General features: G+C 55.0%; 2 protein-coding genes across 5 annotated transcripts; both read left to right on the top strand.

The window, feature by feature from the left end:
* The first annotated feature begins 80 nt into the window (after positions 1-80).
* WDR81 (WD repeat domain 81) lies at positions 81-13,019 on the top strand. Of its 3 annotated transcripts, none has more exons than XM_027889939.1 (11): positions 81-164; positions 1,947-5,495; positions 5,751-5,858; positions 5,971-6,161; positions 7,826-8,016; positions 8,252-8,417; positions 8,596-8,761; positions 9,058-9,756; positions 9,929-10,074; positions 10,249-10,428; positions 11,268-13,019. In XM_027889939.1, exons 2-11 carry the CDS (start codon positions 1,955-1,957, stop codon positions 11,592-11,594), a joined length of 5,715 nt encoding a protein of 1,904 aa, XP_027745740.1. In that variant the 5' UTR covers positions 81-164; positions 1,947-1,954; the 3' UTR covers positions 11,595-13,019. The 3 variants fall into 3 exon arrangements, with proteins under 3 accessions (XP_027745740.1, XP_027745741.1, XP_027745739.1); XM_027889940.1 differs by having other exon boundaries at positions 145-164; positions 1,944-5,495; XM_027889938.1 differs by lacking the exon at positions 81-164 and adding an exon at positions 1,146-1,179 and having other exon boundaries at positions 1,944-5,495.
* Positions 13,020-14,069: 1,050 nt separating this feature from the next.
* SERPINF2 (serpin family F member 2) lies at positions 14,070-21,924 on the top strand. Of its 2 annotated transcripts, none has more exons than XM_027889942.1 (9): positions 14,070-14,202; positions 15,304-15,361; positions 16,029-16,091; positions 17,019-17,433; positions 17,724-17,867; positions 18,072-18,275; positions 19,121-19,263; positions 19,864-20,068; positions 20,856-21,924. In XM_027889942.1, exons 1-9 carry the CDS (start codon positions 14,183-14,185, stop codon positions 21,179-21,181), a joined length of 1,578 nt encoding a protein of 525 aa, XP_027745743.1. In that variant the 5' UTR covers positions 14,070-14,182; the 3' UTR covers positions 21,182-21,924. The 2 variants fall into 2 exon arrangements, with proteins under 2 accessions (XP_027745743.1, XP_027745742.1); XM_027889941.1 differs by lacking the exon at positions 14,070-14,202 and adding an exon at positions 14,694-14,847.
* Positions 21,925-22,166: the final 242 nt, after the last annotated feature.

Raw genomic sequence — 22,166 nt, 5'->3', positions numbered from 1 at the left:
GGCGGGGCCGGGGCGGCCCCAGAGGGGCCCGACCCTCCCACGGGCCCCGGGCGGGACGCAGCGCTGCCGCGGAGGCCGCCCCCGGGCGGCGCCTTCCAGCGCCCGGGGCCGGTGACACAGCCCCGATTCCGAGAAGTTGCTCCAAGTCCTCGGACCAATCAGAAGTGAGCGCTCGGAGCGCGCGCCAATGGGCTGGCGCGGGGGCGTGGCCGCGGGGACTCGGGTGACCCCGATGACTTGGCAGCGCCACGCGATGACTGGACAACTTCTTTAAAGGGGCCGCGCCCGCCGCGGGCGGCGGGGGAAGGGAGAGCGCAGGGCACCAACAGCCAGCCCAGCTGAGCTCAGCTGAGCTCAGCCCAGCCCGGCCAGCCGGATCTGAACGGTTCACCTGCTGTCCCGCCCTCAGCCACCACGCTGCAGTTCCCTCCCCGGGTGCTCAGCCGGTGGGGTCAGCGGGTGCCGGAGGTGGGATGCCCCTTTAAAGCCATCTCCTGCCCTTCGCCCCAGTAACAGCTGATTGCAGCGGGCCAGGCCGGGCAGGCCAATGAGCGGCCGCCACGTCTCGCCCACGTGATGCCCCACGCGCCGCCGCGCCATGCGGCGCTGCCCGGCGGGAGCCCCCGGCGCCCCTTAAAGGGGCCGCCCGCCGTGCGCCCGCCCGTGGCTGCCCCGCCGGTGTCCCCCGCAGGCATCTCCGCAGCCCCGGCACCCCCGTAGGGGGCGGCGGCGGGCGGACCCGGCTCGGCTCAAAGGCAGCGGAGTTGGGCAGAGCCAAGCGGGAGAGTCCAAGGGTGGCAGGGCCGGGCCGTCCCCATTCCTCTTTACCGGCACTCACCTGCCGCCGGTGGGTGGGGTGGAGACCCCTTTAAGAGCGGCCGCCCCGTCAGCGCGGCTCGCCCGGCTCCAGCTGACAGCCCGGGGCGCCTCTGACGTCACGGTGACGTCACGCCCCCCCCTGCGTCCCCGCCGTGTCCCGCCCCGCCGCTGCCCATGCCCGGCCCCGGCCCCGCGCCCCGGCCCCGCCGCACCGCCCCGCGCCCGCCCCGGGGAGCCCCGGCCCGGCCCCGCGCGGGCCCCGCGGGCCGCAGGTGCCGGCCCTCCCCGCGCACATGGCCGCATGTGACCGCCGTCACCTGACCAACATGGCCGGGGCCGCCCCCGCCGCGCCGCCGCCAGGTAACGCGGGGCCGCCGGGGCGGTGAGGGATCCCCCCACTGCGCGGGGTGAGGGCTCACGGGGGCGGCCCTCGGGCCTGCGGGGCTCAGTCCGGCTCCGCACTCCCTCCCCTCCCCGGGGCGAGGGCCCCGCGGGGCGCGGGGCCGCGTCTCTGGCCGTGGCCGTGGCCGTGGCCGTGGGTCAGTGCTGGGGATGCGCTCCTTGCTCTGGGCATCCTCAGCGCCACCCCCGGGGCCAGGGTGTACCCCCCACCAGCCCTGGGGGTGCAGGTGACCCACTGTGCGTCCCCTAGCCCCAAGTCCCATCAAGTTCTCGCCACCAGCCCTTGAGGCTCCAGATGTCCCGTCGTGTCCCTCGCTCGAGGGTGGGGCTGCGGAGGTGCCGCTGTGGCCCTCCCACCGCCTGCAGAGGTCCCATCATATCCCCTTCCCCAGCAGTCTTTTCAGGTCTCACCATGCCCCCACACTGATCCCTTCCCCAGCACTCGGACCCATCATGTGCATATCCCATCGTGTTCCCCTCCCTGTGTAAACCCCACCGTGTCCCCGTGCTTGGCTGCAGAGGTCCCATGTTGTCCCTCCCTGCCGGGGTTGGTCTCTTCTCAACCCCCACATCCTGACACAGCGACCAAGCCCTTAAAACAGCCTTTTTTTCTTTGCCCGGGGTGCCAATGGGGAAGTGAGACTTGCCGCGTGACAGGGAGGGCAGGACGGTTCTGCCCTGCTCTGCTTACTCACAGCCCCTCTGGGCCACCTTCCTCCCAGCAGGAGCCGACATGGAGAGCTTCCTGCAGAGCGTGGAGAGGGACCTGAGCATCGACCGCCGGCAGCTGGCCGCCGCCACCGACAGGACCCACGTCACCGCCTTCGTCCCCACGAAATGGCTCTCCAGCCTCCGGGAGCGCCGGGCTCTGCCCGCCCTGTGCCCACGACCGGAGGGGCTGAGCGAGGTGGAGGTGAGGACGTTCCTGCAGCACTCGGTGCAGAAGCTGCCCGCGGGCTGGACCCGGGTGGAGATCCACGGGCTGCGGAAGGACCGCCTGAGGTACCTGCTGCGGGTGCAGCCCCCCAGCTCTGACAGCCCGGAGACCCTGCACGGCTTCATGCAGAGCGTGGCCACTCAGAACTACCGCAACCTGTGGTGCCGGGCCCACGCCCGCTACGCGCGGCCCTACCAGCACGCGGATGCGCCGCCCACCGTGCCGGCCCTGGATGCCCTCCGGGCTGCCCTGCAGAAGGCGTATGGCTGCCCCGTCCTCCAGGTGGGCAGGAACGTGCACAGTGCTTCCCCCGCCAAGGAGAGCCCGGCGGCCACCAAAGGGGTACCCTCCTGCCCCAACGTGCTGCAGGCGGAAGCGCTGCTGGAGTCGGCCGACACGCTCTACGTCGTCTACCCTTACGTGCAGTACTGCCTGCACGACATCGTGACGTTCAGCCCGGCCAAGCTCACCAACAGCCACGCCAAAATCCTCTTCCTCCTCTTCCACGTGCTGCAGGCCATGAGGGCTTGTCACCAGGCGGGTCTGGCTTGCGGCGCCTTTTCGCTTCGGGACGTGGCTGTGGATGAGAAGCTGTGCAGCCGCCTGCGTGTGAACTTCAGAGAGTACGAGGGACCGAGGGAGGAGGAGGTGAACCTGGAGGCTGGTGTGGAACGAGTGAGTGAGCAAAGCCATGTTGGGCAGGAGGCGAGGTGCACCACCTGCCAGAAGGACCTCCGAGACCTGGTGTTGCAGTGGGTGCACGGGCAGGTCAGCAACTTTGACTACCTTATGCGTCTGAACAGTTTGGCTGGGAGGAGAATGGGAGACCCCAACTACCACCCGGTTCTTCCGTGGGTGGTGGACTTCACCACCAAAAACGGCAAGTTCAGGGACCTAAGGAAATCCAAGTTCCGTCTCAACAAGGGAGACAAGCAGCTGGACTTCACCTATGAGATGACCAAGCAGGCATTCGTTGCCGGGGGGTCGAGTGGGGAGCAGCTCCACGTCCCCCATCACATCTCCGATGTCCTCTCAGATATCACCTACTACGTGTACACGGCTCGGAGGACACCCAAGGCAGTGCTGTGCTGCCACGTGAGGTCCCAGTGGGAGCCCAACGAGTATCCAGCCAGCATGGAGCGCATGCAGAGCTGGACCCCGGATGAGTGCATCCCGGAGTTTTACACAGACCCCTCCATCTTCCGATCCATCCACCCGGACATGCCTGACCTGGACGTGCCGTCGTGGTGTAGCTCCTACGAGGAGTTCATCGAAGTTCACCGGATGCTGCTTGAGAGCAGGGAGGTCTCCCAGGACCTCCACCACTGGATCGACCTCACGTTCGGGTACAAGCTGCTGGGGAAGGATGCAGTCAAGGAGAAGAACGTCTGCCTCCATCTAGTCGACAACCACACACATCTGACGACCTACGGGGTGGTGCAGCTGTTCGACCAGCCGCACCCCAGGCGCATGGTGGGGCCTGCCTACACTCCTGCTGAAGCTCCAGCCATCGCCCGGCCTCTTCTCCAGAACATTCAGGAGACTGTGTTTCTGGAGGATATCCAAGGCCAGGTGACGGATGCAGTGAATGGGCTGGTCCTGGAGGCTACTCCCAGTGAAACCACCTGGTCTGGGGAGAAGTCTGTCGCTGGTGAGGATGATCTAGAGCAAGGCATGGAAGCCTTGGATTCGATTCCTGCTAATGGTAGAGCTGGTGACCAGCCCTCTGCTGCTGCTGTGCCTTCAGCACAGCCCTCCACCTTCCCTGCTTATGCCACTGATGGCAAATCCTCAGGTGCCCGACCTCTCCGTCGGAGCAAGGCAGGAGCTGGGGATCAGGCTGACATGAAAATCACGCTCCCTGAAGGCTTCAATCCACTCCAGGCCCTGGAAGAACTGGAGAAACTGGACAATTTCTTGGTCAAAGGTCTAAGCAGCGAGATGCAGCTAATGGAGCAGCCGTGGGAAGAGCCACCGCTGGGTCTCTCGGATCTCTTCCAGAGGGACATGCAAGCCTTGGGCATTCTGGTAGCTGAGATTATATTTGCCCCGAGGATTCGCCCGTCGAAACCCGACGCGTCGCTGTTGGAGCGGTTCCTGATGGTGCGTAATCTGTGCCGTTACCATCCCAAGGAGATCCCAGCCCCGCTCCAGCACGTGCTGCATGTCCTGCTGCAGCTGAACGTGCCGGTGGAGAAGCTTCTGAAGACCAGGCCGGGCAAGGGCACAGCGCAGTTGTTTGAGTACAAACCCATCTCCCAGGGCCTCCCCCCACCCTGTCCCATGCAGCTCCTCAGTCCCTTCAGCTCCATTGTGCCCTTCCCCACGTACTTCCCAGCTCTGCACAAATTCATTTTCACCTATCAGGCAAAGAAGGTGGAGGATGAAGGCCAAGGCCGGGAGCTTGTTTTCCAGCTGTGGCAGCAGCTGGAGGGGATCCTTTCTGAAATCACTCCTGAAGGCTTGGAGATTCTTCTACCCTTCATCTTATCTCTGATGTCTGAGGAGAACACCGCTGTCTACGCAGCGTGGTACCTCTTTGAACCCATAGCTAAATCCCTCGGTCCGAAGAACGCCAATAAATACTTGCTCAAGCCACTGATCGGAGCGTACGAGACCCCCTGCCACCGCCATGGCAGGTTCTACCTGTACACAGACTGCTTTGTGGCCCAGCTGATCGTGCGCCTGGGGCTGCAGTCCTTCCTCCTGAACCTGCTGCCCCACATCCTGCAGATCCTCGTTGGCATCGAGAGCTCGCGGGAGGAGAGCAAATCCCTCCTCGGCGCGGCCGAGGATGATGAGAGTGGAGGGGAAAGTCCAGTGTCGTGTGTGTTTGGGGAGGAGATCAAAATGGACGTGGAGCACAGCTCTGCTGCACTGGACCTCCTTGACTACACCTCTGGCGTCAGCTTCCATGACCAGGCCTACCTGCCTGAGGCTGAGGAATTCCAGGGTGGCCTCTATGTCGGGGAATCTCTGCAGCCTCAGGAGCAGGAATCGCTCAGCCTTGGCCGGCTGAGTGACAAGAGCAGTGCCAGTGAGGTGTCCCTGGGAGAGGACAGACCTGCTGACGGGGATTCCCAGAAGGACAAGAGCAGCTTGAAGTCGATGGACAGCAGCCAGGACCTGAAACAGAGCGAGGACTCGGAGGAGGAGGAAGAGGAGCATGAGGAAGAGGAGCACGATGACGCTGTGGTTGATGCAGAGCTAACAGTGGTTGTGGATGCTGGTGCCTCTGTGGATGTCACCCTGGCTGATGACAGCAGTGAGCCTGAGGATGGGGAGGGAGAGGAGCTGCCGGATCACTCTGATGACAAAGAGCAGACAATACTGCTGGGTAAGACTGCCAGTGTTGAGCCTGGGCAAAGACCCACTAAAGGGCAGAGCCTGGCAAGAAGTGGGTCCAGATTTGGGGGTGTCTGTGGTGCCAGTTTGGGGACAGCGATGAAACCAGCGTAAAAGGCCAGGTCTGCCTGTGGGTCTTAGACTCAAGGCGCTGCCCCCGGGGGCCGGCAGGGTCGGGGCAGCAGGCGGGCGATAACTAATCTGTGCTGTGCCGGGCTCTGTCCTTGCAACTGTTTTTGTTTTGCAGACACAGCCTGTAAGATGGTGAGGTGGCTCTCGGCCAAGCTGGGCCCGACCGTCACGTCCCGCTTCATCGCCAGGAACCTGCTCCGTCTGCTCACATCCTGCTACGTCGGTAATGTCTGCTCCCTGGACTCTGGGGTCCCGGGGTGGGCTGTGCCCCAGCTCTCTTTGCTGCTAGCTTGGGTGGAGCTGCTGCTCCAGCTCACGATGTGTTCTCTGGGCAGGCCCCACCAGGCAGCAGTTTGTACCGAGCAACGATGAGAACAGCCCCCTGAGTACAGGAAACATCTACCAGAAGCGGCCAGTGCTGGGAGATCAGGTGTCCAGACCAGTGCTGGCCTGCCTTGTGCACGTGGCCTACCTGTATGGAGAGCCCGTCCTCACCTACCAGTACCTGCCCTACATCAGCTACCTGGTCAGTATTGCCTTTCCTCCTCTTCTCAGGCGTGTTGGGGTGAGAGGTGTGTCCAGGCACAAAAGGAGGATGCACAGTAAATAGTTCAACCTCACCAGGAGCCTCCTGCGTAAAAAACTGAACTTGGCTGAGCTCTGTCTGGGTCAGTGTGGGTTGAGCAGCTCTGGCTGTGTTGGCTGAGAAAGGCTGGACAGGCTCTTTCACCGCCTGCCCCAAGCTCCAGGCTGCTCCCAGCAAAGCACGGTGGCTGTGGACAGACCCCTTTTCCCCCATTTCAGCCAGGGGCTTTCCCTGTCAGACCCCTATCTGACACATGTGAAGCCAGAGAAAAAGCTTTTCTTCTGCTTTGCTGGGCGAGGGTGCCCAAACAGAGCTGGCAGAAGGGTGGGATTGTGATAACAGGCAGGAGGAGCAGCTTGGGCCGCTGTGAGATTGCTGGAGCGAGTATTCTTAGAGGTCTGTTTGGGTAGATAGGGATGAACTGGGGAGAGGCTAAAGGGTTTTCAACTGTCTGAAAAGTACTGGCAAGACTCACCAACTTTTCGGCTTGAAATTCATAGCTGAAAAGCAAGAGGAAAATGTATAATGCAGCTGGTTGAAAAACTAATTTTTCATCAAAAAAAAAAGGGTTTGAATGTTTTAAACAGGCTTATTTTTCATATTGCTCCCTTTTTAGTGGTTATAAACACTTTGGTTATGGATTCTCGTTTAAATGGAAAACTTCAGTAGCTTTTCGATAATTTAAACGTAGAGGAAAAGAGGCCACAGCTGTTCATTTAAAGAAAACAAAAAGGCATTGTCAGTTTTTCCAGTGTTGAAGGGGAGATTTTTCAGGGGAAAAAATCCCATTTTTCAGCAAAATCATTCTCCACCCAGTTGCAATCACAGCTCCAGCTGTTCTGCTTTGCTTTACTAAGCTCATTGCTTGGGGGCACGGAGGGGATTAATACCCCCGTGAAACAGCATTTGGCAACCTGAAATTAAAGCGATGGAACTTGCGGGTCACAAATAGGATAAAGTCAATCCTTCTTGCAGGATTTGGCAGGGTGGCTATTTTGTGAGAGGAAGAGCCTCTGTGATGAGCTGGAAGATGGCAGGTGTACAAGAAATATAGCGGAAACTGGGAATTGTCTGTGGGTTTGGTTATTGGCTCTCTTTTCTTGGGTGTTTGATTTGTCTGGGAGTTAGGAAATAGCACAATCTAGAAGAAATCTTTTAGCGTTGCTGCTGATGTTATTAACTCTGTGGGACTGCTATAGCAGCACTAGTACATTGTCAGCAAAAAGGGATGTGTTGTTCTGCCTCATGAAATTATTAGGAGCTGGATTTCTAGAAGTCAGCAGCAGGTTTGCCCGTAATTTGTGCTTGGGTATGTCGTGCAAGGACTGTCCCTCTGCAGACTGCACATCCAGGCTCAACATGGGATGAAGAGACTGATTTTAACCTGTGTGTATGTAAGAGGTTTCCCCTCTTTCTCTGCTGGCAAACGATGCTCTGGGGTCTGCAAGGTAGTGTGGGGTTGTCACTCTCCCTTCTAAATTTCCCAGCTCTGACCAGTACTACCATTCTGGGTTTTGAGGCTGAGCTCAGGTGATCCTGGGATCACCCTGGGTGTGTCCTGCTGGGGAGATGGTGGCCCTGGCCCTGAATGATTCCTCTTGCAGGTTGCACCTAGCGGCGGGTCCGGCGGCGTCCGGCTGAACAGCCGGAAGGAGGCCGGGCTCCTGGCTGCTGTGACGCTGACTCAGAAGATCGTGGTGTGTCTCTCTGACACCACACTGATGGATATTCTCCCCAAGATCAGCCAGGAGGTGCTGCTCCCAGTGCTGGGCTTCCTCACATCACCAGCTGTCGGGTAAGCGCTGCAGCCTGCCGCGCCTTCCGCCAGGATCGTCACAAAATCAGGGATTTGGAAATGGTTCTTAATGCTCCTGGGGTTGGGGGACCTGCACCTTCCCTGGTGTGCACCTCCTTGCACTGGTACACAGCTTGTGATGCCCAAAGGATTCTGTAAAAGGCAGGAAGTGTGACGCAGAGGATGGGAAAAAGGGATATGTGGAGAGCAGGCTGGTAATGGGTGTCCTCTTCAGCTTCCCCAGTGGTGCCCAGGCCCGTGTTGTCCTGTGCATTAAGACAATCAGCCTAATTGCCTTGATCTGCCTGCGGATTGGGCAGGAGATGGTGCAGCAGCATTTGAGTGACACGGTGAGAAACTTCTTTGGGGCGTTCTCACTTCTGCAGGAGCTGCAGGACCAGGTCAGTGATGGGGGAGAGCTCCTCCTGCCACCCCCCAGTACCCTGATGCAGGAATGTGGTGGGCACTCCTGCACACATCAGTATCGGTGCCAGCAGTGTCCACCCAGGCTGTGTTTGTGTAATTACTTGTGTGGTGGGAGCATCTGATTTTGGGCATCTTCCCATTTTCTCTTGCCAGGGGTTGACAGCAGAGTCACTGAGCAGCTGTGAGGTGCCAGTGATGGAGGTGCCTCTTTCAGATGGGAAGCTGCTGGCCCTGGATCCATCCGTGCTGGTGGAGTTACAGAAGGTGTTTAACCCTGAGATGGCCTACATCACCTACATCCCCTTCTCCTGCTTGCTAGGTACGGCTTGGCCACCAGCTCCAGGGATTTGTGAGAGAGTTCCATGTGCATGCATGCTGGGCCTGAACTGAAGAGAAATCAGAGGTCACAGAGCTGCTGGAGGAAACACACAGCTTCTGTGCTGTGGCTTGGTCTGCTGGTTGGGTTGGGACCCCCCTGGGCTTCAGGCAGCTTTAGCTGGGAGCAGCGTGTGGCTGGCTTGTGGGGGATGCTGTGTTCACAGCCCTGTGCTGACCCTGTTCTGGGGGTGATGCTGGGGAAATTCCTTCCCCTGAAGCCCTGTTCTCTCTCTTCAGGCGACGTTATCCAGACCGTTGTGCCCAACCACTCGCTGGTGGAGAAGCTGGCCAGCCTCTATCTGGAGAACGTGAACCCCAAGAACCTGCAGGTCGTTGGCCTGGAGCAAGCACCGAGCGTGGTGGGCTCAGACCAAGACACGAGAGGGGCTGAGCCCTTCTCCAGCCCTCACGAGGACAGTCACTCTGGTACTTTTGGGAGCGTGCTGGTAGGGAACCGCATCCAGGTCCCTGTGGACACGCAGTCTGAGGGTCTCGGCCTACTTCGCCTCAGTGCTGGCACTGATGGCTTCATCCCCAGCTCGTCCAGCGAGGAGAATGCCCTGAAGCACGACCTGCCTCGCAGCACACACATGCTGTGCGGGAACTGGCTGGCCTACTGGCAGTATGAGATTGGGGTGAGCCAGCATGACCCCCGCTTCCACTTCCACCAGATCAAGCTGCAGAGTTTCTCAGGGCACTCGGGGGCCATCAAGTGTGTGGCACCGCTCGGCAGCGAGGATTTCTTCCTGAGCGGCAGCAAGGACAAGACTGTCCGCCTTTGGCCCCTGTACAACTACGGGGACGGCACCAGCGAGGTGCCACCACGGTTCACCTACACTGAGCACAAGAAGTCTGTTTTCTACGTGAGCCAGCTGGAGGCACCGCAGCACGTGGTGAGCTGCGATGGGACCGTGCACATCTGGGACCAGTTCACGGGTAAGAAGGGAAAGGGTGAGGGCTGGCTGGAGGGAACTGGTCCAGTCCTTGCAGACAGAGGGGCCGTACTGAGTTTGGATGGCTCCCGTTAAAACCCAGCACAGAACTGCAGATTTGCTGTGTGCCTTCTCTGTGCATCTGCTGCCACAGTGCCTCCGTCATGTTTTCACAGGCAAACTTCTCCGGACTTTTGATGAATTAGACAGCAAAGTGCCCATCACAGCTGTGACCACCATGCCACCTCCCCATCACAGCATCTCTGTGGCCAGCGCAGACTCTGTGCTGCGGTTCATCGACCACAGGAAGCCAGGACTGCAGGTAGGGACCCTGGAGCTCTGCGAGCCGCCCTCCTCCATCTGTGTGCGTAACGATGGGATCACAGCTGGCTCAGAGCTGGCTGCCATGACTCCATGGAAGCCAGCTGGAGCCGGGGTCTCTTGTCCCCTAAATGCCAGATCTCCATCCCCCATGGCTGGCCTGTCTCTCTTGCAGCACGAGTTCCGCCTGGCCAGCGGGGTGAGCGCGGGGCTCATCCGCTGCCTGGCCGTCAGTCCCAACGGGCGCAGCGTCATGGCCGGCTTCTCCTCCGGCTTCATTGTGCTGCTGGACACCAGGACGGGGCTCATCATGCGGGGCTGGCCTGCCCATGAGGGAGACATCCTGCAGATCAAGGTGAGAGGTTCAGCTGGGACCAGGGTGGGGCCTCGTTGATCCTGTGAGGATGGACGGATACATGGAGCATCCTTCCAGCAGGGCTTGTCTGCTCCACCCTGGAGCATTTCTCCACCTTTGCTGTGTCCCTAAGAGGCTGCTCAGGCTCTCCTGCCCCTTGGTTAGTGCTGTCAGTGGCTGTTCCTGGTCCAACCCATAATGAACAGAGATCAGCCCTCCTGGGTGTCAGTCCCTGCTGAGCAGGTCTGCAGCGGCTCCCGTGAAGAAGCAAATGTGTTGCTTACTCCACGGGGGCTCTCAGCTTCCCAGGGAGAGCATCACTCTAATGAATAACTCTTGTCCATATTTACCCACCCTCAGGGAGCAGTGCTGGGGCTCCAGTGTCCTCGACCCAAACATGGGTTAAACAAAGTTCAGCAGTGTGGGTTGTTTACCCTCTCACTAGCTCTGCTAATAAGCAATCCAGGCTTCTCCTACCCTCAGCAGTGTTTTTCACTGTGAGAGAGCCTCCTGATTCCTTTTCCTGAAAAGGAAAATAGTTTAGCAGGTGATTTAGTGGAGAGGGAGACTGCATGGTAATCCCTTTACCCACTGCAGTAATAACAGATGATGAATGAGTTGTGTTGTGTATCAGAATATTGTTGAGAAGAGGCACAGCCCATCTCTTGGAGGATAGCACTGGAGGAGGTTGCCAGCTACCAGAGCATCCTGATGCCTTGCTAATACTTCTCAGTACCATCAGTTGCTTGGAAATGGCTGTGACTGTCCCAAAGGATTGCACAGTGACTGGGAGCTCTTACAGCAGGAGTGTTGGCTCACTGGCCTTTCCTTTCCTGCAGGCTGCAGAGGGCAACGTGCTAATCAGCTCCTCTTCGGATCATTCCCTGACTGTCTGGAAGGAACTGGAGCAGAAACCTTTGCACCACTACAAATCTGCGTCCGAACCCATCCACGCGTTCGACCTCTACGGTAACGAAGTGGTGACTGGCACTGTGGCCAACAAGATCGGGGTCTACTCCATGCTGGAGTCCTCAGCCCTGCCCATCAGCACGACCAAGCTGAGCTCCGAGAATTTTCGGGGTACACTGACCAGCCTGGCAGTGCTGCCCACCAAGTGCCATCTCCTGCTGGGCTCCGACAACGGCATCATCCGCCTCCTGGCGTAGTGACCCCCAGCCCAGGAGCCTGTGGCTGTCCCACAGTGCTGGTGGTGGAGCTGGAAGCAGGCAGCGTGGCTTTTGGAGGAGGCAGAGTTAGATGTTTCTGAACGGAGGATGCAGGGGGAGGTGTACTTGTGAGTGAGCACTTGGTAAAGCGTCTCTAACCTCTTTCTGTATCTTTAAAAAGAAAAAAAAGCCATAACTGAGAAACCTCCACTGCTGCTGGGAGAGATATGGGGCGTTGTAGGTCACTGTCACCCCTGCAGAGAGGCCTGGAGCTTTCCATACCATGTGTGCCTGACCCCAGGGGACTGTGAGCTGCCCTCACAGAGTAATAGGGACCACAGGAACCCTCCCTCCTTCAGTTAAGGAGTAAGAGGTGCCCCTTGACAAAACACAACAGTTTAGCTACTGCCATCTGCACTTACCCTTCACTTCCACTCCTGAACCACTGAACAGTCTTACTAGGATAGCATAAGCTGGGCCTGGGAACTGCTGCCTTCGGAGCTGGGCGGTGCCAGGCACCTCCTTCTCCCATGGTCGGTGCTCCAAGCCCAGAGGAGGTACTTTATGAACTTTAGGTCCTGCCAGCTGAGTTAGAGCCTGCACAGGAGGAGGAGATGTTAACTAGAGCCCTTCTGCTGCCACACTGGCTGCAGGGCAAAGAATGGAATGGAAGTCAGCCAAGGCACAAACCCCTTCTGCTCTGCCAGTTCATTTAGGAATGGGCTGCTGCAGAGGGGCAGTTTGGAATGGGAATGTGACCCTCTAGGGAGGCTAGAACTAGATGCCTCCATGAGGATTTTGGTTTCTGGAGCAGTAGGGTAGGGCTGCTGTTGGTTCCTGCCCCAGCATCCAGTGATGATGTAAGGGGTGAGGAATGCCCAGTGTGCAATGCGCTGGCAGGGATCCTCAAGAAATCCTTCTAATCCTCTCCTTCGTGCTGGTCAGATTCCTGGGGAAGACAGGACAGCACAAAGGTGCTCAGTTTTGTCCCCTCCTGCCCTTGTAGGGTGAGAGCCAGGAGGCATTATCCAGCATGGTCTCCCTCTGACCTTCCCTTTGGGACAGCACTGTCTATTCCCACCCCAAAAGCAAAGAGGGTGCTCTTTGACCCAGCAGTAGGAGCAGTTGCCTCACTTCTGTTGCAGCCCTTTTCCCATCCATCCTTCAGCCTAGCCAGGGCCAGTATCAGGGGAGCGGGAAGCTCTTATCAGAGGCAGAGGAGGAGCCTGCTGTGGGTTGTCCTGGGAGGGGAAAGGGCTTTGATCCAGCTGCTGGTTCATCTGAGCCACCTGCAGCTGGGGAGGTGAGTGGTTGGCCAGTGCTGTCCTTCCCTACCCAAGGGGAGCTCTCAGTCCCGTGTTGCCTATTAACCATTTGCAATAGATGTAAATATTTACTTCCAATAAACTCTTTGAAAGAGCTGCAGAGCCGGGTGTGTGGAAGCTCTGTGCTGGAGGGGTGGGGTGTGCTGGCTGCAGCTCTCCTGCTCTGCAGCCAGATTTAAAGCCCCTCATTTGGGCACCTCTTGTGTTCTGGGGGAGCTGGAGGAGGTATGCTGTGAAGATGCCCTGGATGTAAGGTAGGACTCTGCTGCACAAGGACTTGGATTTGCTTTCCAAGGGGAATTAGCTCCTCATGGCGCAGCAGAATGTCCCAAAGCAGTTTGTGGTTGCAGAGCTCAAACCTGTCTCCTCTCCACTCCTTCCCAGTGTCTGGGGTGAGTTTGGGAACCAAGACTTACTGCAAGGAACAGATGACTGGAAGCGCTGTGATCCCACTAGCATTCCCCACTGCTCTTTGATGACTCCTGTCCCACTGAGAACACAGAAAGTGGGAAGGATCACCATCACTTCTGCATACAGCACAAAACCACACAGGACAGGACTGCTGGAATTCTGCCCGTCCCTGAGACTGCTCCTCTGTGCCCCAGCAGTGCGTGCGTGCTGTGGAGCCTGGCACCCGGGCCAGCTGCCCTGGCAGAGCTCTGGAGTGTGCTGTGCCCCAGGGGAGGGACCAGCTGCTCTTGGCTCAGCCCAGCCTGGGCATCACACCCTCCCACTCCATGTGTGGCCACGGGGGCCCTGGGCACCTGCCATCTGTTAAACCGGTGCCTCACGCAGGCTGCAGCAGGAGCAGCTGCGATGCAGGGAGTGAAGAACTGGGGTTTTCTGCAAGGAAAATTCCAAAACCAGAGAGCCCTGTGGCAATAAATACCGAGCCCTGCATTTTCACTGAGGGTTATGAATAAAAGAGCACGTTCCCAGCACAGGGAGTGTGTGGAAAGTGGAGCCGCTACTCGGGACGACTCGGAACGTTACTTTTGCTGATGAGAGATTCGGAGCTGGTAAACTCAGTGTTAATGTCTTGAGGATACAGCAGCCCTAAGTGTCTCCCCATCTCCAGATGCACCACAAATTCACTCTTCTGCCCCAAACAAATGTTTAATCGGATGCTGTAGGTCAATATTTGCCTGCCAGGTTCTCAAACAGGGGGAGGTGCCGAAGGTCGCTGCCGCGGTGGGCTGGACGAGAGCTGCGTGTGCCCCACGCAGAGCTGTCGGCTGGGCTAAAGCAAGAGCCAGCTCCAACATGGACATGAACAACCTCAGGTAAGGGGCAAACAAAAGAGGGTTTGGTATAAAGGAGTGTTCCTCCAAAGAGCAGTAGTGCCCCTCGGGGAGAGCGGAGTGAATTTGGCAGAGGGTTAAAGGAGGGGGCACCGCCAGGGAGGAACAGGGTGTTCAGGGTTATATGTGGCTGCAGGATTTGGGATGAGGGGAAATGAAATGGCCTCAAGTTTTGCTTCTTCCACTTGGCAACTGGGGTCTTAGCCCAGCAGTTTTGGGTCAAGTGAGGACTGCGTGGAGAGTGGAAAGCATCCCCAGGAATTAAGTATGGCAGTTGTGCTGAGGGCTGGGCTTTGGCACACTGGCTGTGTGTTAAGAAAGAGAGATGTTATTTTTGTTTGAAAGGGGAAAGTGGCTGGGTGAAGCATTGGCCAGGGAATGGGTGGGGTTTTGTCCATGACCCTGGAAGCCCTGATCCCACTGTCCCAATACAGGAACTGGACTGCGGGGGTGGGAGAGGCTGGGTTTGCCAGCAAGGGGGGAAGGCGAGTGCTGGGAAGGGGAGGACTCTCCATTCCAGGACATATTGCCGAGAAACTGCTCTGGTATTGCATTTTCCACCTGCAAAGTCCCTCCCAGACAGCACCTGCTTAAGTTCCTGCAGTTCCTGCAGCCCCATCGAGGCAGGTCGGTATCCCTTCTCCCAAGAGCCCTGAGGATGCTGTGCTGTATCTCGGTGGTTTCCATGGGAAAGAAGCAGAGGGTCTCGTCTCCTTCCAGAGGCACAGTGTGTGCAGCACTGATTAGGGAAATACCATTTGCAAGCCAGAGAAACGAGAGCAATGGGGTCAGACATGCAGGATCCAAGCAGGAGAGCGTCATGTAGGAGCCTGGCTGTGGTTGCAGCTCTGCTCCGGTGGGGTCCCTGCTCCTCTCTGATTTCGCTGTCTTGGCGTCAGACCCAGGAGTCCTGTGTTGTTTCTTTGCAGCATTGTGCATCTCCCTATTGCTTTCTGTGAGCTCCTGTGCCAACCTGTTTGGCCAGGTTGATAATTTTCTCCCTGTAGACCTGAAAAGGCTCAGCTCACTGCTGCCAGGCAGCTGGAAATAACTTCTCTCTCTCGGCTGGTCCTTCTGTTCCAGAAACATGGTGTTCCTCTGGGGTCTGCTCTGCCTATCTGCTCTGCACAGCCTCCTAAGGGTAAGTTCTCACTCCAGCGAGGTGGGGGTGTGAGCACAGCCTCTCCCCACCGGCAAAGGGCAAGGGCAGTGTGGTGGCTCCCTGCACCAGACCACGGGGCAAATATCACCTGGTGCTGCTGCGTGAGAAGCCCTGGAAGGCAGATTGGTGGAGGTGCTTCTCTGCTGTGGCTTAACCAGCAAAGGTTTCTTGTCTTTCATCCAGATAAAATAGTTGTGGATATTATCATTATTCATATTTCTGGAGAAAAATCTTAGGAAACTTGGCTTCAACTGTGTTTAGTGACCATGACTCTCAGGCATTAACAGGAGGTTGTTTAATAACAGCTATTTACTTCCCCTCCCCATTTTAAATCTGGATCCTTGTCAGATCTGAGATTGCAAAACTGCACTGCTCACTCTCTAGAGGATACTTGATTTTGTACCCGTCTGGCCTGACCCCTTTCTAAACAAATACAGTGTTTGCAGTCTCTCCCAGCTCCTGCTCACTTCCACCTCCCCATGTCGGACCCCACTGCCTCTGGGTCTGCATCCTAAAGCCCTGCCTGGGCTATTGCCTTGTGGGAAACTGCTACAGCCAGGAGTAGGAGTGGGACCGACTCTGAAAATTCAGAGGAAATTATCAGAGACCCGACTTTGTTTCTTTTTTGATTTTTTTTTCCCTACAGTTTTCTTTGGCACACGCCATTGACCAACAGCGTCTCTTCCTAGACAAAGATGGGAAGCTGAAGGTAAGCAGTGATTGGTTCCACCCAAGTGGACTGAAGTTATTCTGTGGTGTTGTCAATGGTTTTCTAGCTTGTCCTGAGATAGATGAGCCCAGACAGTGAAATCCAGTAGTGCCAGTGCCTTGAGAAAGTCCATCTTTCATTCTCTGCTGTGGCCAACGCCACAGCTCCCTCACACTAGAAGCTCCAGCCTGAATAACTGGGCAAAGTACGGAGTTAACATCAGTACTTGTGTGTACAGGGGCTGGCAGGTGGATGATTTAATTTCTGATTGATAAGGAAAGGTGAGGAAAACAACCAGCTGTGAGGATGACAGGGAGAAAGACCCGTCGCTGATGCAACCCATCGAGCCTGGGATGTTTAAGACTGTGAAAATATGAGGAGAGCAGTGGCAGTGCTACAGGCTAAAGCCTAGAAAAGTGGAAAATGAGGAAATCTGGAAGGAAGAGGGATGGAATAGAACAGACAGGTCAAGAAAACACAGATGCCTGGAGGAGGAATCGGGCCAGACTGGATCAGGGCTGTGACAGCAGCAGAGGGTGCTGACCGGTGAGTGCGGCTGATGGGCACTGCCAAAATGTGTGAGGGGAGGAGGTGAGATCAAGGCTGAGGACGATGGATCTATAAACACTGAAGGCACAGGATGTGTGCTGAGCAGGTGGTGGGTCTTGCCCTCAAGCTTGCCTGCAGCAGGGCCTGAGAGCAAGTGGAGGAGAGACCAGTCAGACCCTCACTCAGTCCCTTTTCACAGGATATAAGACCTGTCTTCCAAACTCACTGAGGTGCTTTTAACCTCAAGGTTAAGCAAAAACACAAGAGTAGAGGAGGTGGAGAGTTTGCTCAACCCATTTAGGTGTGCAGTAAGGCCCATTAAGGAGGGTGTCACTGTGCTCCTGCTCTTCCAGTGCTATCCTCCATGTTTCTCCTCAGGATGTGAAAAGTGCTGGAATTGTACAGTCTGATCTGCTGAGAGCCAACCCAACCCTGCCAGATAAAAAGCTGGTAGAATTTACTTATGACAGCTTCCAGGAGATTGATGGACCCACGCCACCATTTGCCACCAACCTTCCAGACACGAGAGATGAATGGAACCCAGAAGATGAACACATAGCTGGGGCTGGGGGCTGTCGTGGAAACAAACTACCTGGGGAAACTGCCTCTCCTGAAGAAGGAGGGGCTGAAGATAAAAGCTGTGAGATGACTTGGAAGAAAAGCCAGAGGCTGGCAGATGGCTTGGTGAGATTCAGCATCGATCTCCTGCGAGAGGTCCAGCTGGAATCCAACAGAACCAGTGTGATCCTGTCGCCCCTCAGCATCGCCCTCGCCTTGTCTCACCTGGCACTGGGTAACTTCTTAGCTACAAACCCACCATCTCCTGCCCTTCCCCACACCCTCTCCCAGAGGCACTAGCAGACAGTGTGCAAAATGCAAATTAAATGCAGTCCCTTCCACTTATCCTTACTCCTGCAGCTTTAATTAGGCATGATCACAATTGAAACTGCCCTCTGAGGCTCCCACTCTCAGATTTCTCCAGCCTCTTTTGTAAGGCACAGCATGTTTCTAACAGGAGGCAGCCAGAGTAATGTCCCTGTTTTCCACTGCATGGGCACGACCTAACAGCAATTTGATTTTTAGGAGCAGCAAATGAGACAGAGAAGCATTTGCTGGAGGTGATGCACCTGGAGTCAGTGCCCTGTCTCCACCACATGCTGGGCACCCTTTGCAGAAGGCTCAGAGAGTCCACCCTCAGCCTGGCATCGCGTCTGTACCTGCAGAAAGGTCAGGGCTGGCACAGGGGGGGGTCTGTACTGGTGTAGGATAAAACTCCCAGTTGGCAGGGAGTGATGGAAGCACGCTGCCATGCTGGGAGACATCTCTGTTTCCCTAAGCACTCCTCCTGGGAGTGTCGTGCCACTGGCCGAGCCACCGAGCAAACCTTTTCCATGTCCAATGGCTTAATGTAGAATTCTACCCCTCTGCCAGGATTTGAGGTGAAAGAGAAGTTCCTGGAGGATTCAGAGAAATTCTATGGAGCAAAGCCCATGACCCTTTCTGGGATCAGTAAGAACGACCTTGTAGCCATAAACAACTGGGTAAAGGAAGCGACTCATGGGCAGATACCCAACTTCCTACAGCAGCTCCCTGAAAACACGGTGATGCTCTTGCTCAATGCAATCCATTTCCACGGTGAGCTCCACAGGCTTTCCTTATTTTCCAAGAGAAGCAGTTAGAAATCTAGTTTTCTGCAAGCCCTGTAGCTGAACAGCATCTCCTTTCCTTGCTTCCTGCTAGTCAGTCTGCTTGTTCTTGTACATCTGCTGTTCCTCTTGCTTAGATTTCTCTACAGTGATGATTCCCAACTGCTTCACATGTGCTAAAAATGTTACTTTGACAGCAGAGCCCAAAAGCAGCAGGTGGGACCTGCGGTGCCTTTGCCTCCTGGTTCAGGATCCCAGGCAGTGGCACATCCCTGCTCATCTAGTCCTAACTTGATGATCTTAAAGGTCTTTTCTAACCTAAATGATTCTGTGATTAACCAGGTCACTTGCAACTCACTACATACCCACCACAGAGCTCAGAGGCAGCTTCTGTGGATCTGACTACAGCACAGTGGTCAGGCACATCTTCCTCTTTTGATTCCCTGAGGGTTGTGCACAGACCAAACACCTCCAGTGTGAATCTACAAACGCTTTACCTTGGTCTTGGAGCAGTGTTACACCCTAGGCAGCACAAAGGCAAATACTCCTCATTTTTCAAAGCACAAACATTGTTTCTTTTATCTCCACAGCCTTCGCTGGTCTCCCACACTGAGGCAGGAGGATTAATCCTTGTTCTTTTTGTGATTTCACAGTCCCTTTCTGGATGATAAGAGTTTCCTGCTGTCAGGGCTCTTCCAGCCTTGGTACCGACTTCTCTTTGCTTTATTTCTACTTGCCTGGTCACTGTCTGCCTTGTTAGAGAACTCAGCTCAGCAGTTTCTGTTTTTCTACCCAAATTTAACTTCGTTGATTTCAAAATTTTTCTTTTGACAGGGTTTTGGAGGAATAAGTTTAATGCTAGCTTGACTGAGACAGATGTATTCCACCTTGACAATAAGTTTGTGGTCCCAGTTGAGATGATGAAAGCCCACCAGTACCCCCTGAGCTGGTTTACACTGGAGTCCCTGGACATTCAGGTAGGGCTCTCTCAGGAGCATTGCAAGTTTTGACTGGAATTTCCTGTTGCTGTGGTATTTTACTGACTCCAAGTATTCTCTCTCACAAAAAAAAAAAAAAAAAAAAGTTTTTTTAACAGGCATAACACTCAAAAATTTAATAATCATCCCTCATCCTTGCTTCTAGCAAGAATGTTGGATCTTCACTCTCAGTCTCTAGGAAAAAAACCACAAAGAGATATTCCCACTAAGTGGGAATTAATAGTTTTAAAGCCCTGAGTTGAAGATAAATGAGGAAATATGGAAAGGAATTCCCTGGGACAATGTACTGTTGGAGCGCTTCAGAATACAGCCAGAGTGGGTACAATGTTTGTGCCCATGGGCTTCCACTCTGCCATATGCTCAATCTTTGCCACTCAGTGGCTGATACTAAAATCTAATGCTGTTATTCCAACGAATTTTCCCTTCTGGAGAAATCAGATCCCTCCTTCTCACCACGCTGTTCTCCTCCGATAGCAAGACTGGCTCTGTAGACCAAGTGGAAAAAGACTAAATTAAAATCATCACTTTCTGGGCTTTCCTTCCTTTTCCATAAATTCTTCTGGTTGGTTTTATTTCCAGGTGGCCAAGTTTCCCTTTAAGAGTAACGTGAGCTTTGTGGTCATTGTACCAAACCAGTACACTCGGAATCCCTCCCATGTGCTGGAGAACTTCCCTTACAAACAGCTATGCAGGCTTTTCCCCAGAGAGGTGCCCACCATGGTGAAGATCCCAAAAATAAAACTGGACTACCAGCTGGAACTCAACAAGGTTCTCAGCCAAATGGGTAAGGCCTCTTTGCACAGAACAAGCCAAGCTGTTCAATCTATGGCATCTGTTCACTGACACTAAAATCTGCCACCCTTGTTTCTAAAGCTGTGCCTCACAGCTTGCTCCAGAACTCCAAACTCTCCCATCCCTTCTTCCTCTCCTCCTCCTTACTCTTTGCTTGCCTAGCACCAAATGTTTTGCTCCAACAAGATGATACTACAGAGAAGGCAGCGTTCACAGCTTCTCCATTCCCCTCCTTGTAGCCAAGACCAACTTCCTCCTGTGCATCAATCTTTATCTCTTACTTTGTCATTTAATACAGTGTCCAGGACATGGAAATGGCCAACAGAGAAAATTCAGATCACAAACCTTGGCACTGAAATAAAACACCAGGCACTGCCTTTCCAGATGAGAATAATTTAAGAGTTTGCTTTGTTTTGCAGAATTGCTTAGAAAAATAATCTCTGTAAAAGTGTTTCCAGCCTAGCAAGAAAGAGCCTTCAGACTTGCTGCTGCTTCTTAAGGACGACTTTAAGTTTTACACTACTGTTCTAAACGGGGTGGACAAAGCTGGTGAAGCCTGTTCTGGTTTTGGCACCCTCAGCTCTTCATACAGAAAGGGACTGGGGAACCTGCCTGGACTTCAGTTTTTGTTTCTCTTGCCTGTCAGTTGTCCAGGCCTTCATGGTGGGCAAACACACGTAGCAACAGAGCAGGGAATTGCTTTCTTTAGACAGCTTTGAGAAAAATCAGAGCTGGTGGCACCAGCTGGGGAAGGTTAACTTCACCTCCTTTCTCTGTAGGCCTCCAGGAGCTGTTCACGAGCCCAAATCTGCAGAAGATCACAGATGAGCCTCTCTTTGTGTCCAGTGTGCAGCACCAGTCCACTCTGGAGCTTAAAGAAGATGGGGTGGAAGCATCTGCTGCAACCAGCGTCGTGCTGTCCCGCTCGGTCTCCGTCTTCAGCCTCGACCGGCCCTTTGTCTTCATTATCTTTGAAGATGAAACGGGCATCCCCCTTTTCATAGGCAGTGTCCAGAACCCCAACCCCAGTGCTGCTCCCCAGATCCAAGAGCCACAGGACTCACATGAAGCCACAGATGCCAATAAGTACCACATGCCCAAATAAGAGAGGAGTAGAACCCAAGTGTTCTGGGACTGTGACCTGACCGTCTGGACCAGCTGAGAGAGGCCTCCTGCCCTCAGAGACCTCCCTCTGAGGCCACAGGAGGAAATTCCTTACTGTTTTCCCTTACAGATCTCTAGAAACCAATCCTGGGATAGCCCATTCCAGCCTTGACAAGCTTCTCCAGGCTGAGGTTCCCCTCTGCTGAACCTGAAAAGCTTGCTTTGCCTGGATTTCTCTTCCAGGGCTCTCAGTCATGGAAGGGAGACTTTCTTGTCCCCAGACTGTTATTAGAGTCTTTATTAAGATCTTATTAGAGTCCCCCATAGCCTGGAATCATCATTAGCATCTGGCAGCTTGGACAACAGCCAGAGATATATTAATAAGGCTCTTCCTTCCGCAGTTCCTGGGAACATGTCTCCCTCAGTCTTCCTCTGAAAACCATCTGTGCCCACCTAGAAAACGACCTCTAGAGCAACTGGACTAGTAACCACTTGTCTTCTCTAGGATGAGTCACAGCCAATTCCAGGCACAGGCTCTTTTAAAAGATTCGCTTTTCCCACTCCTTGGCAATTCGGATTTGATGTAGGAGGCTCTGCAGTGGGAAACCACTTTGGATCCTTATCTCCAGCCCTTCTCCGGGAAACTCTAGAGGCTGGGTAATGCTAGATTTTTCAAGACATGTTTTATAAAGTGTTTTTTAGTAATTTTTATGTTGGCAGAATAATAAAGAATAAAGCAGAATATATTTGCTGAAGGTGTTGCATTGAAGGACCCAGCTGAGAAAGAAAAAAGACATAGAAACTGAGTAATTGTAAAGTTTGGGGGGGGGAAACGTCTGGGCATTAGAGAAGGAAAGACAGGAGAGGCTCTGGCAAAGGATCTGTTTGTTGTTACACCTCATCACAGAGGACAACAGGGGCTGTGAGGTGAAATGGCAAATCTGTAAAGACACTCCAAGGACTGAGTCCAACAAGTTTTGGGCATC

Source organism: Empidonax traillii, unplaced genomic scaffold, assembly GCF_003031625.1.
Source record: "Empidonax traillii isolate 1590-97213 ecotype Southwest subspecies unplaced genomic scaffold, ASM303162v1 scaffold276:size1176444, whole genome shotgun sequence".
Lineage (NCBI taxonomy): Eukaryota > Metazoa > Chordata > Aves > Passeriformes > Tyrannidae > Empidonax > Empidonax traillii.
The sequence above is the reverse complement of the archived record's forward strand: the minus strand, read 5'-3'. Positions and strand labels throughout refer to the sequence as shown.

What these genes read in the sequence shown, in the direction of transcription:
- WDR81 (XM_027889938.1), top strand. Translation starts at nt 1,146, where the DNA reads ATGGCCGGGGCCGCCCCCGCCGCGCCGCCGCCAG. An exon ending in CCCCGCCGCGCCGCCGCCAG is followed by an intron (nt 1,180 to 1,943) that starts GTAACGCGGGGC and finishes CCTTCCTCCCAG; the next exon opens with CAGGAGCCGACATGGAGAGC. An exon ending in ACAGGAAGCCAGGACTGCAG is followed by an intron (nt 10,075 to 10,248) that starts GTAGGGACCCTG and finishes TCTCTCTTGCAG; the next exon opens with CACGAGTTCCGCCTGGCCAG.
- SERPINF2 (XM_027889942.1), top strand. Translation starts at nt 14,183, where the DNA reads ATGGACATGAACAACCTCAG. An exon ending in CAATGCAATCCATTTCCACG is followed by an intron (nt 18,276 to 19,120) that starts GTGAGCTCCACA and finishes TTCTTTTGACAG; the next exon opens with GGTTTTGGAGGAATAAGTTT. An exon ending in CAAGGTTCTCAGCCAAATGG is followed by an intron (nt 20,069 to 20,855) that starts GTAAGGCCTCTT and finishes CTTTCTCTGTAG; the next exon opens with GCCTCCAGGAGCTGTTCACG.